The sequence below is a fragment of the Lipomyces tetrasporus genome (assembly GCF_029532465.1).
Source record: "Lipomyces tetrasporus strain NRRL Y-64009 chromosome Unknown POJ06scaffold_8, whole genome shotgun sequence".
Taxonomy (NCBI): domain Eukaryota; kingdom Fungi; phylum Ascomycota; class Lipomycetes; order Lipomycetales; family Lipomycetaceae; genus Lipomyces; species Lipomyces tetrasporus.
The window spans coordinates 935,833-949,917 of record NW_026611603.1 but is presented as its reverse complement, the minus strand read 5'-3'; the positions used below and the strand labels follow the sequence as shown (position 1 = coordinate 949,917).

Here is a 14,085-nt window from a genome sequence, read left to right as displayed (position 1 = left end):
TGCGTGGCATTTTGTAAGTTAGTAGTTCATTTATTCGTAGGCGGATCAAGATTTTTTTATGCACCCCCCAGGTACGAATCCCGCCGCACACAAGTCATGATCACCGCCAGCGCAAGCGCGGGAGCGCGTTAGGCACTTCTGCCGCAAACCCAAGAATGTTTTGGGAAGCCTGGTCTAGGGTAAAAGGCGGCTACAGTGCATTTCCTCCTTGTATTAGACGGCACCAGACCCAACGTTTTGACAACGCGATGTCACGTTCCAACCTCACAGTCACAACAGCACGAGTGTGGAAAAATGCGCGCCCGCAGTCAGCCTTTGAGGGTCTCGTGGTGAATAATGTGGATTAGGGTATCTAACAAAGGAGGATCTTGGTCACTGGTGTCGAACTTGGAAATTTCAGCGATCGTGCCGCATGTTTGATGAATGACCGCCCGTTACATCGTCACTCGGGCGAAATCTGCTGTCGTTGTGGTGGCCCAGGGGTACTTCCTACATTACAACCTGATAACATACATTAGGGGGTTCCAACGACGCGGTACAGGATTTACCCTAACCCATGCCACACCATATTGTTCACTTAAATCTGATTGTGAAACTTCTGAACCAAGCCTTTGAACGTTGAGCGACAAAGGCAGTTCATTGTGCAGGCGTCGTTGTCAGGACTCGATACGTGACAGAAGTTAAGTGGTCAACCCTGTCAGAACTCCTGGAATCTCTGTTGTCTTGTATGGCTGTCAGTAAATTTCTCACCGAATGACAACAATAGTCGCATTTGGCGGTCGTTACTCCTTGAAACATCGATGTAATAGATTCCGGAACTACAAGGCGCTCTTCACAAATCGCACTCACGTGCGAGATAAGCAACACTTTCTCACTTTCCCAAGCAACTAGTGAGACGAATCGGCAGCGAATCACCTTGGCTTGGGACAAGAATTCAAGATGGAACTATGCAAAGGCTCTTGACCTGTTGAAGAAAAATTCGCCAGAACAGCGAATTTTATTCAACTGCCTTGTTCTCTATACTTGAAATTGGAGGAAAGCTGGTCGAGGTTTAAGGTGGAGGCAAACATTCCAGAGAATCAGAAGTATTAGCATATGATATCAATTATCCTCCGGAGAATAACAGGTTCACTGTTGTAAGTACCGACGCTTGTCATACAACCCTGTCGAGCAGATAGCGACTGTGGTGACTATCCAAAGAGCTCTCCATGAAGTGGCAGCTATTGAGTTCGGTTCTCTCATTACTCGGCGTGTTCGCGAATATCTCGGCAATCACAAGCCTGATGAGGAATGGAGAATTTTCGGTAGTGGGTCCACCACCATGACTGGAAAGTACGCCAAAGGCTCGAAAGAACCAGATGGTTCATTCATGTATGCCGATAAAGATCATGGAAGCGTTCTGCAGCTTGTCACTGAGGTCGGATTTAGTGAGCAACATGCAGCCCTCCTCCGTAGCAAGGATACGTGGATTCAAGGTCACGATCTGAAAGCTGTTGTACTGATATGCGTTAACGAAACACCACGGTTTGAAAGTCCGAAGGCTGCATATGAGGTTAAAGACGTCGCTGTCGAGTTGGCCACAATGAGAGGGAGCTATATAGCCATGCAAAGGAATATGGAAGGTGAAATCTCTGGTCCCATTGAGTACCGCGGTCACAGATGGTTTGGGAAGTTCAGTGATGCATTTATTGAAGTCTGGTCTGGCGGGCAGACAGGAAAGACCCGATCAGAACTGTAAGTCGTACCTTCTGGGTGACTATGGAGCCTACATCTGCTCATATCCGTGTTAATTTAGTGGCTGATTAAAGATGGCCGCTTGGATGATCCACTCCCTATGACAATTGGCCTGAAAATCAGCGATTTTTTTTCGGAAGATGGTTGGGCTGCTGCCAACATCCCGGACAGTGATGTTCCTTTTGACTCAGGCGGCTATGTGAGCGCTCTTCTGGAGAGTAGACTTGCAACTGCGGAAGAAAGGTTTCACGACTTTGTAAGTCGATGAGCGGGATTTGGATAAACAGTAGGCAGGATGGGCGTCAGTAGAATTGCTTGAAATGCTTGCTTTGCTGCTATAATGATATCTAATGCTTGCTTTTGATTGCGATAATATACTACATCTGAAAAGTGGTCATAATGCTTCACCATCGTCTTTGTTTTTGTTTTCGTCAGTTTCCATCCCCGGAAATTTAGCTTCTTGTCGTGGCTCCGGGACATAACCCTCAAATCTCAGCGCAAGATCTTCATCTTTCAAAGTGTAAAACTCTTTAGTGGCCCTTCCTTGCTGCAGCTGCCTCTGCATATACTGCGATATTATTACCTCTCGCGTCAGGGATGAGACAGAACATCAAGATCCATTCTTTTCCGAACTTGTCAAAAAGTACTTGGGCTCTCCGTCCTTAAGAAACACGTGTAGCGCACGGTCTTCTGTAGCGATGGGAGCCTAGGTTTTAAGGTTAGTTCACTTGACTTGGATATAGGAAAGTACGAATTCGCAATTATGGTTGGGAGTTGTGGAGTTAGGGGTATATGGATCGTGACTCGGGACATCGTGAATAAGACGTTTATTATCACTAGTATCAATACTATAACATCCAAAAACATTCCCAGACTAACCCAACAGCAATACCCAAGCATTTCATATAATCTTCTTTCGTTTATTGGACTTGGTCAGATTTGAGATTCAAATTGGGTTCACGGCAAGCAGAGTTGCAGCTCTGTATTACTCCTCATCCGACCCGCAGCTCGAAATTTCGGCTAACACCAGTACTTGTACACTCGACACATAAAATGTCGCTGGCGAAGGGCCTCCCGCTCGGCGTTCAGCTCATCGACCAAAGCACGAACGTCGACGTCGCGGCGGCCGTTCAACAAGTCTGCTTCCGACGGTTTGACCAGCTTTGTCCTGTTCCAAAACTTGTAACCCATGAAAAAAGTCAGCACCACGGGGGCTGCGAGGAACGACTGGAAGAATGCTTCAGGTGTTGGTTGTTTCCCGATCGGGCAGACCGCGACCCAAAACTGTGACGCGAAGACGAGGACGTTGAGAATGAGACCGATTATGGAGCCAACGATGCCTGTTTGGGATTTGAATGCTAGCTCATCCAGCGAATGGCCCTGGCTCTTCCACGCGCACCGGAAGAGGATGTGTGCGAGACAAATCGATGCCCATGTGAAGATTGACGACAGACCTGACAAGGCTAGGAGCCAGTTGAAGACGTCGACTTCTTTGGGAGACGCGGCGATGAATGCAACAAGCCCGAAGATCGTGGTCACGATGATGGCGACGAGAGGGCGGCCAGATTTGTCGATGTATGCTAGATGTTTAGGGGCGAGACCCATTTCTGCTAGCGAAGCCAGCGTGCGGGAACAGCCGTAGACAGAGGAATTTCCGACTGACAGGACAGAGATTAAGATGACGACGTTGATGACAGACGGAAGGCCGGCGATGCCAGCATTCTGGATCGCGATTACGAATGGCGAAGCAGCAGCGTCGACGTGTGACGCGGCGTCGAGCAGCTGCGGGCTGTTGTACGGCACAAGGAGTCCGACAAGTGCGAGTGCGATGATATAAAACAGAGTGATGCGCCAGAAGACCTGTTTGATAGCCGACGGCACGGTCTTGCGCGGATTCTCAGTTTCAGCAGCAGCAAGTCCGACAAGCTCAGTGCCGGCAAACGCAAACGCAGCAGTCACAAACACAGAACAGAGACCCTTGAACCCGTGATTGAAGGCGCCAGGGTCAGCCCAGTACGTGCCGCCAATGTACCCGCGAACGGGACCACCACCGCAGACAAGGACGATCCCCAGGATTATGAACCCGACAACGGCAACGACCTTAATAAGTGAAAAAATAAACTCAGCTTCGCCATACCCCTTAACACCAAAGAAATTGATAACAATGATAAGCGTCCAAAAGATTGCAATCCAGACAGCGTTGTTGACAGGGACGTGCCAGTACTGCAGCGTGATGGACGCAGCGACAAGTTCGAGCGGGAAGACAACGAGCCACTGCATCGCGTAGTTCCAGCCCATGGCAAAGCCCCACGCCGGGTCGATGAACCTGGTAGAATATGTCGCAAACGACCCTGCGACAGGGAACACGACCGCGAGCTCGCCGAGCGCGTGGACGACAACGTACAGCATGACTCCGATCAGGAGGAACGCTATCGAAAGAGACGCGGGCCCGCCGTTGCTTAGTGCCTTGCCGGAATTGATAAATAGTCCCGTGCCGATCGAGCCGCCGATGGCGATCATCTGGAGATGCCGACCTTTAAGACGTCGCGCGAGAGGCGACTGCGCTGTGCGTTTGGCTGCCGCCTCCATGTCGTAGCCGTCGGTGGATGTCGCGGACAGGCAATTTGCGAGGTAAACATCATTCGGGCGGAACGAGTCCACAGCGCGGCTCCATATTGATGCGGAGGCTTCTGCGGACGAAGCCACGTTTGTCTCGATCGATGCTGCCTCAAGGCTTTCAGACTTTTCGCAGTCTGTAGAAGACATTGTGAAGAACGAACCAGCCAGTAGATGGTAGACGTGATGAGACAGAAATAAGGAAAAGGAGGCAGACGCGCTTTTTTATAGTCGCTCAGACAAGGACATCGAAAATCCGGCCATCTTCCACCACCATATTGAAACAAAAGAAGGCATCCATCCAGCCAACTAGATAGAACACTCTCAAAATTCAATACACATTGATAACAGAAGGCACAGTGCGAAACCTTCGCGAAGTACCATCACTGCAACCAAAGCCAATAGTCAATATGGCTAAATTGGTGCGATCGCCGTTCGTTCCCAGGTCCTGAAGCCATGAAAACCGCTCATAATCATGAACCTTCCGAAAAATAACAGAGAGAATCTATTGAGCGTTTTAGTCTCTACTGATGCAGATGCTGCTGTCCATATTGAAATATTTAATGAATCCAACATCCAAATGGGCTTCACGTGAAATTGATCAACCGGATTGATGGCTTGTCAATCAGCGAGACAACCCTAACCACAATCAATGCCCACTATCCGACCTGAGTGCAGGTATCCGATCGATATTGGTCAATATCACCAGCACCCAACTCAAAATCATCCTCCATGAACGAAACCTGGAGAGTAATAACAGAATTACATGTAGCGGTTCCGCAATTAGGGTCGCATAGCCTCCGCTACCGTTACTTCCGAAACATAGAATGCCGCAGGGAAAGACGACTTGGCTAATATCATGATGTGACGGTTAACCTCGGCCTTTGGCGGGATAAAAAAGTGTCCCAACTTTGTCGTCATCATGTTAGCCGTTAGTAACAGAGAATATGGATTCGTACCGCGCTGACATGCCGACTATAGTAATGAGACAGTAGATAAATAGATTAATCGTTTCGGCAATAATGCGACATAGGTGAACGCCCTTCAAACATGCGAATGGAAGCACGCAAATAGTATTGAACAACGCGGATATATTTGGTAAAGCAAGGCTACTACTTGGTGCTGTACCTAGAGACGCGAAAAGTGATAAAAATTTCCAACCAGTCTCAGTGCAGTATTAGCTGTCACTGAAATCTGACTTAGCCGCCGCGTAGTCTACCAATCAACACATTTCCCCAGATTGATCATAACAGATCAATAAACATGACAGAATCGTCGACTGTCACACCCACAAGAGCGGTAAGACCACGGGGTACTGGACGGAGTGGCGCGGCAGTATGGAGTCGCAGTCTTCTGCTGCATTTTGAGCGGGATTAAGATCCATTAATCCCGGATATTACATTCGACATGCCCGTTTGCTCACTTTGCACTTGAAACTCAATCAGTCCAGCCTGTTATGCTCGGTCGAAATGTCGTGAGTTTGTCCAAGCGTCCGCCGCAGCCAACAAAAGATTCTGCAGACTGTTGCGAGCCCGGCACGGACCTCACGCGACAATTTGCAGCTTGAACGCCATACACGGCACCATTCCCACCCGGATGGTGCTAATATTAGACAAGTTCCAAGATGCTGCCGTTCGATGAAAATTTTTCGAAATCAGTCCTTTGATAGCCTGAGACAGGCCATATCAATAACGGTTGAAAAAATATTTTCCAGCGCGACCGAGAAGCGGACAAGGTTTGTGCGCATTCAGGGGCTTCCTCGACGCTGCGGCTCGCCAGTGCAACCTGCCAAGTTTTGTCGGCGAGCACCGACACGATACTTCTCACTGCGATGCCGTTTACTAAAAACCACTAATGCTGATGAAAACCCCTCGCTGGTCCTCACTCGGATGCAAACATGGACCCGACAGCGAGCCAAGCATTAGCAAAATTTCACAGACTCGCAGACACGGTCCAAGTTCTCCCCAAGGAGCATGGAATAAGGGAACTAACCCGGATGGTCATCTCGGGTATCCTCGGTCTCGTGCTTGGTCGTCAGTGCGTTTGTCTCCTGTCTGGTGTCTCTCCACAGTGCCTGGTGAGGCATCTCGTGATATTTGATCGCGTGGATGGTCTATCCACCCATTCTTCTATTGCATTTGCTGCTAAATTAGTGGACCAAGAATCGGCCGTGATCAAATAGTCGGCGATCTCAAATGAACGCCGTGGCTCCGCGAAGGCTGGGCCGGATATAAGCAGACCGACAGGATATGGCAGTTATTTTTTCTTGGACCTCTGGATATTATTAGCGGAACATGGGGCAGTGCATGGATCAATACCAAGTGCTCCACCACCGTAAGCAACAAGATAGATGGGCTTGGCGTGGCTATCTGGACTAGACTGGTTGGGTGCAAAAAGGCAGATAACGCGTGATTCTTGGAAGTCGTCGCCGCAGTTCTGGGTACGACTGATATCCGATGATGATCGTTGGGTGGGCCAAGTACATGGCTTGGATTCGCACATTTTCGCTTCTCGCCGTCACCACACCGTCACGAGTGCGGCATTTCGTACCGCCCCCGCTCGACACAGTGTCGCCCCGTATCCGGCACCAATGCAGATTAATAAGGTGTGGTTGCGTCGGAGCTAACTTAAAAGTGCCCGAGAATGATTTTTGCACATCGCTCGTTATTGCCTGTTCCTGATTTGTTTAATGCACGCGTCAATGGATATCGATATTTTCTACATATACAGCACGTAGGATTATACTGTATTTCCTGATGGATGACTCGTCTCCTCGATATCGTATGTGCTGCAGTCGTCTATGGAGTTCTATCGATATCGGAAAATCTCTCGTCGTGGCCGGGCGCGACTTCCTGACAAATGCCGGGCATTAGTGGGACCCAGTCCCTTGCCGAGAAGTTGGTTTCGGAAGGTTCCATCCACCAATGACGGCCCACAACTGTACCTAATGTTGTTCCCTCACCGCCTCTCTCGAAATGTCATCGACCTGGAACGACGGCCGAATGAGAGGGCGCCGAGCTTGTTGTAGAACTAGTCACGTTCTAGTCAGTAATGGTCCAGCTCGCCAAATTTTGCCGTTTTCTGACCAGAGTGGAGTACGGAAGATGAGAAAGCTCGTGCCTCAGGGCTGTACTCGAACGAGCCAGCTGGCCACTGCGACCGGGATTTGTCATAGGTTTGAAAGTCACTATCATTCTCGGATTCGGATTTGGCCAATCGACAAGATCTCAACGCCGATCACCAGTTGTCCCTCGGCTCGAAATGTCTCTGCCGTCTACGGAATATTCTGCAAGTAATCCGTAAAAAATTTTGTCTGCACTCAAGAAACGGCTGTAGTCGGCCTTCGCGGCGACTGTTGCTGCGAGACATGATCTCAGTGGCGCATCCAGAGGCGCCGTGTGGCGCCCATCGAGGCGCCATTCGTATTCATTTGACGACTTGCTTTGTCAGTTGTCACCTTTTCCTTGTCCGACTGGTTTGCCTGGCTTAATCTTTCGACGATTTTGCGGAACGACGGATATGCGCGAAATGTCGCCTGGCTCTCGAAATTGCGAATTGGGAGAAGTTGGCCGGTGCTCTTGCCGGTCTAAACGCCCGGGGCATAAAGTCGACGAGAGTCGAGCACACGGGCAGAAACTTTAGATAAGGGTACAACTTTGACTCAGGCGACTCGTCCGCCGCATCTCTCATTAGATATCAAAGATTACCTACTGGCCCTTGTTACTGAGCAGCTGAATTCCGAGCCAACCCGACAGATATACCATCGAATCCAGTTAACTGACTGAGCGAACGGATATTTTGAAGGCTAGCGGGAGATGAGCCGACGGGTCGTGTGAAAGAATGTCGGTGCCTCTCCGCCGCCCACATGCGTATACTCATCTCCCCATCACACTACTTCTCTATAAGGTGCGCCCGCATAAACGCCAAAGCAGGCGCCTCCGTCCCATCAGCCATTCATCCATCTGTAAGCCGACAGCCGACTCGAACAAATTACCGCTAGAAGAGTGAATGGCTGCGGTGGCGCTGCCTACCAGGATGAGCACAATGGTAAGGGCAAGGGCTGGTCCTACAAACACGTACTGTTACCCGCCTCAATTGTACCTATCGACACGCCGCCTCACAGTCGCGACACGCATGTTCGAGGTCTTCCTTCCCTTCACACTGCCCAGTGGCCTTCACACTGCCCAGTGCACGCGCCTGATACACACGGCTCTAGCCATGCCAAAGAGCCAGTGCCTGCTACGAGATTCGTATGTCTGATCTGTCACTATATAACTGTGCATTTCCCTCTGTGTGTCGGTCTGTCTTCTCTGCTCCTGTCATCAGTTCACACTTCTCACATTCACATTCACATTCACATCCACCACCATGTCCGAAAAGAACTCCAAAGAGGAGAGTCTTCCCGCCTATAAGACCACTACTGTTGACTCCTCTTTCCAGTCAAACTATGCCGGTCAGGTCGCTGAGGTTCCCACGACCGCCTTGGGTCGCTTCGTCGACTCCTTCCGGCCGTGCGATGTCTATGTCGCCAGCTGCAACATGGAGAGTCATGGGTCCGGCTACGACATGGAGGCTGCGGCAAAGCGCACTGCCGAGTCTCCTCTGGCTCGCAGCCTCAAGGGCCGTCACTTGCAGATGATCGCCATCGGTGGCTCTATCGGCACCGGTCTGTTCGTGAACTCTGGGTACGCTTCGAAATTGTGTGTGTCTGTCCGTGCCTTCCTTTCTAACTGGGTACAGAAAAGCTCTCAACGGCGGAGGACCGGCCTCGCTCCTGATCGCCTTCGGCATCATCGGTCTCATGTTGTACACCGTTGTCCACGCTCTTGGTGAACTTGCCGTCACCTTTCCCGTCTCTGGTTCGTTCTCGACTTACTCGACTCGGTTCATCGACCCGGCGTGGGGTTTCGCCATGGGCTGGAACTACGCCATGCAGTGGCTCGTTGTCTTCCCTCTTGAGCTTGTCGCCGCGTCCATCACCTTGCAGTACTGGAACGTTAACGTGAACAACGCCGTTTGGGTCGCCATCTTCTGGGTCGTCATCGTCGTGATCAACTTCTTTGGTGTCAAAGGCTATGGTGAGGCCGAGTTCATCTTCTCTATGATCAAAGTCATCGCCGTTATTGGCTTCATCATCCTTGGCGTTGTGCTTGTTTGCGGCGGCGGCCCCGTTGGTGGCTACATTGGCGGCAGGTACTGGCAAGAGCCTGGTGCATTCAACCACGGCTTCAAGGGTCTCTGCTCCGTCTTCGTCACTGCCGCGTTTGCGTTTGCTGGCACAGAGCTCGTCGGTCTTGCCGCCGCTGAGACCGCGAATCCGCGCAAGACACTCCCCACTGCCGTTAAGCAGGTTTTCTGGCGTATCACTCTCTTCTACATCGTCGCCCTCACGCTTGTCGGCCTTCTTGTCCCTTACGACAACGAGCACCTTCTCGGTGCGTCATCAGTTGACGCCACCGCATCGCCTTTCGTCATCGCGATCACAAATGCTGGAATCTCGGGCCTGCCTTCCGTCATGAACGTCGTCATTATGATTGCTGTCTTGTCTGTCGGCAACTCGTCTATCTACGGCTGCTCCCGCACGCTCGCCTCCCTCGCCGAAATGAATCAGGCCCCGAAGATCTTCGGGTACATCGACAAGTCCGGTCGTCCGCTTGTCGGAATCATAGTCACATCCATCTTCGGACTTCTCGCCTTCGTCTCCGCTTCTCCCGCCGAAGGCGATGTCTTCAACTGGCTCCTCGCCCTCTCCGGTTTATCCTCGATCTTCACCTGGGGATCCGTCTGTCTCGCGCACATCCTGTTCCGCCGTGCATGGAAAATCCAAGGCCACTCCCTCGACGAACTCGCGTTCAAGTCACATCCCGGTGTCATCGGCTCCTACGCCGGTCTCATTCTCAACTTTCTAGTCCTTGTCGCACAGTTCTGGATCGCGGTCTGGCCTGTTGGCGGCACTCCCAACGCGTCCGATTTCTTCATGGTCTATCTCGCCGCGCCTGTCGTTATCGCGTTCTACATCTTCTACAAGGTCTGGAAGAGGACCCCGTTCGTGCGTCCCTCGCAGGCGGATTTGGTCAGCGGCCGCCGCGAAGTCGACATTCCTGCCTTGGTCGCAGAATTGAAGGCAGAGAGAGAGGCATTGAAGCAACGCAATATTTTGATTCGCATTTACAAGTTCTGGTGTTAGCCCGGTTGTTTCTGTAATTGGGCGCTTGGCCTTGTTTTTGGTTGTTTGCTTGTCGAATAAACTAGTATAAAAGTGGTTTGTAATATATGAGATGATGGTTACATGTTACGAGCATGAAGAAAAAAGGGTCGAACAGAAGATCAGTTCAATAAAGCTTACCGCATGAGTTGCATACATTTTGTATTGGTCACCAGATGATCTCGGTAGTGAATCGGACGCGCTGCCGCCCCATGCTCCAGATGTGTCATCATGATCATCTTTGGTTTCCAACGGAAGCGGTCTCAAAATTCGCGAAACTTGAGGCAGCCAGCAGAGTTCATTCTGGCATATGAAAGGACAAGTAGTATAAAACATCTGTGCGTACGTACCTGCTCCGTGGGATTTCCCCGCGGAGAATGTCCCTGCATATCAAAGTTAGTTCGATCTCTTGTCCTGTTTGATAGAAATATGGCAAAGTCTTAGCTTTGGAGCATAGACCATGTCTTGAATATCGAAACTGATATTGAACACGGTACGCGACTGTGCGGGACAGTGGGAATGTCCGCGGATATTTTGGTGAAGTGGGATTGGTGTGCGGCGGCCGGCGGCCGGACGTTGGGATGGCCGACGGCCTTGAGAACGCTGCGCCGTCTCCTTCCTCTCGCTTCCCGAATTTCGGCAACCATAAGTGTTTAAGCTGCTAGTTCGTCAATTATTGAAATTAGGTAGCTGGATTTGTGTGCGTTTGCTGCTAGTATATTACTATGTGCCCACATCTTTTCGATCTGTCTCGATTTGTTTAGCGGAATACATTAATACATTCCAATATAATCCTCCCTTCTCTAATCGCACACTCTAGGTTTGCTGTCTGGCTTCTTTGCATGCAAAATAGGCACTGTGCTCATTCTGTGTTGCGAAATGTGTTGTGAGTTTCAGAGCGACAGCCCACGACTAGGTGTGATTTTGATTCGGACGAGTCAGCGTCCTCGCCCAACTCTGCATGCGTCAGACAGCGTATGCAGAATACCACATTATCAATGCGCTTAAGCTTATCGATATCAGCAATTTCAATTTACTGCCGTCACCTTCGAACGGCCGACTGGACGATTTACCGAAGATCTGATTTGCTGTGGAATACAATCAGCCCGAATTGGCGAGTATCCTCCTTGTTGTTCTCATCTGATCACGCGCCGTCTGTTGTCGATCCCTTGCGATATTCCGGTATTACTATTTTCGGAGATTCGGATACAAGGACGAGTTCTTGCGCACTTCGCGACAGCTATGCGATTTCCTTGACTATAAGTTGAACCCGAACATCACGTCGGCCGGAGGCTCCTCTTTCCCTGTTTCCAGACTCGCCACTCCTTGTGTCAATAGCATTGGCCGTAGCACATTCCTCACACGCACTCAGATGTCTGCTGAATCCAAAAGACCTGATGTCGAGTCAGGTCCGGTTGTGGCTGTCGTCCCGTCCGCGACAGGATCCGCGTGGGATCGGTTCGTCGACTCGTTCCGGCCGAACGAGATTTACCTCGCCAACTACGGCAGCAGCAGGTCCAACACCGACGGTTACGACATGGAAGCCGCAGTCAAACGCACAGCGGATTCACCCCTCGCGCGCCGCCTCAAGGGCCGTCACCTGCAGATGATCGCAATCGGAGGCTCAATCGGCACCGGGCTGTTTGTCAACTCGGGCAAGGCCCTCAGTGACGGCGGTCCAGGCGCGCTCCTTATCGCGTTTGCGCTCGTCGGTCTGATGCTGTTCACGGTCGTTCACGCCTTGGGCGAGCTCGCGGTCGCCTTCCCCGTCGCCGGATCGTTCTCGACGTATTCTACTCGCTTCATTGACCCCGCTTGGGGTTTCGCCATGGGCTGGAACTACGCCATGCAATGGCTTGTCTGTTTCCCGCTCGAACTCGTCGCAGCGTCCATCACGCTGCAGTACTGGCATGTGCATGTCAACAACTCCGTGTGGATCGCCGTCTTCTGGGTCGTCATCGTCGCGATCAATCTGTTCGGCGTCAAGGGCTACGGTGAAGCCGAGTTCATGTTTTCGCTGATCAAGGTCATTGCTGTCATTGGGTTCAGTATTCTCAGTATTGTGCTTGTTTGTGGTGGCGGCCCCGTCGGTGGATATATCGGCGGCAAGTACTGGCGTGATCCTGGCGCATTCAGTCATGGATTTAAAGGTCTCTGTTCTGTGTTTGTTACTGCTGCATTTGCTTTTGCCGGCACCGAACTCGTTGGTCTCGCCGCGGCGGAGACGCTGAACCCGCGCAAGACGCTTCCTTCCGCTGTCAAGCAAGTTTTCTGGCGTATCACTCTGTTCTACATTGTCTCTCTGACCCTCGTCGGCCTTCTGGTGCCCTACAACAACCAACAGCTGCTCGGCGCCACGTCACATGTCGACGTGGCTGCCTCACCCTTCGTCATAGCTATTCAGAACGCCGGCATCTCCGGCTTACCCTCTGTCATCAACGTCGTCATCCTGATTGCTGTCCTGTCAGTCGGCAACTCTGCTGTATACGGCTGCTCCCGCACGCTGACATCCCTGTCCGAAATGGGACTGGCCCCCAAGTTCCTTTCCTACATCGACAAAGCAGGTCGCCCGCTCGCGGCCGTCCTCGTGACCTCCAGCTTTGGCCTGCTCGCATTCATATCCGCCTCGCGTGCCGAAGGCGAGATTTTCAACTGGCTCCTCGCCTTATCTGGCCTCTCGTCCATCTTCACCTGGAGCTCCGTCTGCCTTGCACACATCCTCTTCCGCCGCGCATGGAAAGTCCAGGGTCACACGCTTGAAGAACTCGCGTTCAGGTCGCAACCAGGCGTAGTCGGCTCCTACCTGGGCCTACTCCTCAACCTCCTCGTCCTTGTCGCGCAATTTTGGATCGCAGTCGCACCTCACACCGGCCCGCCCAACCTCAAAGTTTTCTTTCAATCGTATCTCGCGGCGCCGGTCGTGCTGGCGTTTTTCGTCCTGCATAAGATTGTGCGGAAGACAAAGGTTGTTAAACCCTCACTGGCGGATGTGGTCAGCGGGTTGCGCAAGGTAGATGATCCTGCCATTGTCGAGGAATTACAGGCTGAGCGCAAGGAATTAACACAGCGTAGTACCGCGTATAGAGTGTATAAGTTCTGGTGCTGAGCACAGGCGAGCCAGTCAGGAACAGAAATGAATTCATTAACTTGCAAGTATAATTTTCGTTACGAATCACAGTTGTACTATTTTGGAATGAGGTTTAAATTGGAAATATGGAGTATGTAATATTTTTGTGACAATTGAACATGAATCTGGGCTTGATGTAGCAGACAGTGGTCGTGATGCGCCAAGCAGAGCCAAAGCTTGTCGTCCAAATGTTCATGCGGAAGGTACAGCAACCACAGCCGTGTCGGAATATGTCGGACATGTCGAACAGACGAAGTTTGTTCGATGGCTCGCCCCGCACGGTTTAGTATATGTCATATTTAAATCCAGTGACGTTGCGGGACGCAGGGTGCACTCATGGTCCCTGGCCGCAAAGTTCAAAGACGCCGCGGAGTTTTGGATGTGATCCGTGCATGTTGAAGAA

General features: G+C 51.3%; 3 protein-coding genes across 3 annotated transcripts; 2 read left to right on the top strand and 1 right to left on the bottom strand.

Annotated features, from left to right (window-relative positions):
• Nucleotides 1-753: 753 nt before the first annotated feature.
• On the top strand, nt 754-2,127 carry POJ06DRAFT_292522 (uncharacterized protein; the record flags this gene model as incomplete). Its single annotated transcript, XM_056190398.1, has 3 exons — nt 754-849; nt 1,127-1,693; nt 1,796-2,127. 3 exons carry the CDS (start codon nt 754-756, stop codon nt 2,000-2,002), a joined length of 870 nt encoding a protein of 289 aa, XP_056042313.1. The 3' UTR covers nt 2,003-2,127.
• A 518-nt stretch (nt 2,128-2,645) lies between these two features.
• On the bottom strand, nt 2,646-4,507 carry POJ06DRAFT_292520 (amino acid permease-domain-containing protein). Its single transcript, XM_056190397.1, has one exon. It carries the CDS (start codon nt 4,498-4,500, stop codon nt 2,755-2,757), a length of 1,746 nt encoding a protein of 581 aa, XP_056042312.1. The 5' UTR covers nt 4,501-4,507; the 3' UTR covers nt 2,646-2,754.
• Nucleotides 4,508-8,639: 4,132 nt separating this feature from the next.
• On the top strand, nt 8,640-13,772 carry POJ06DRAFT_213158 (general amino-acid permease GAP1). The gene is made up of 4 exons (XM_056185478.1): nt 8,640-9,035; nt 9,091-10,524; nt 11,008-11,076; nt 11,906-13,772. The coding sequence occupies exons 1-4, from the start codon at nt 8,719-8,721 to the stop codon at nt 13,659-13,661; spliced, it is 3,576 nt and encodes a 1,191-aa protein (XP_056042311.1). The 5' UTR covers nt 8,640-8,718; the 3' UTR covers nt 13,662-13,772.
• The last annotated feature ends 313 nt before the right edge of the window (nt 13,773-14,085 follow it).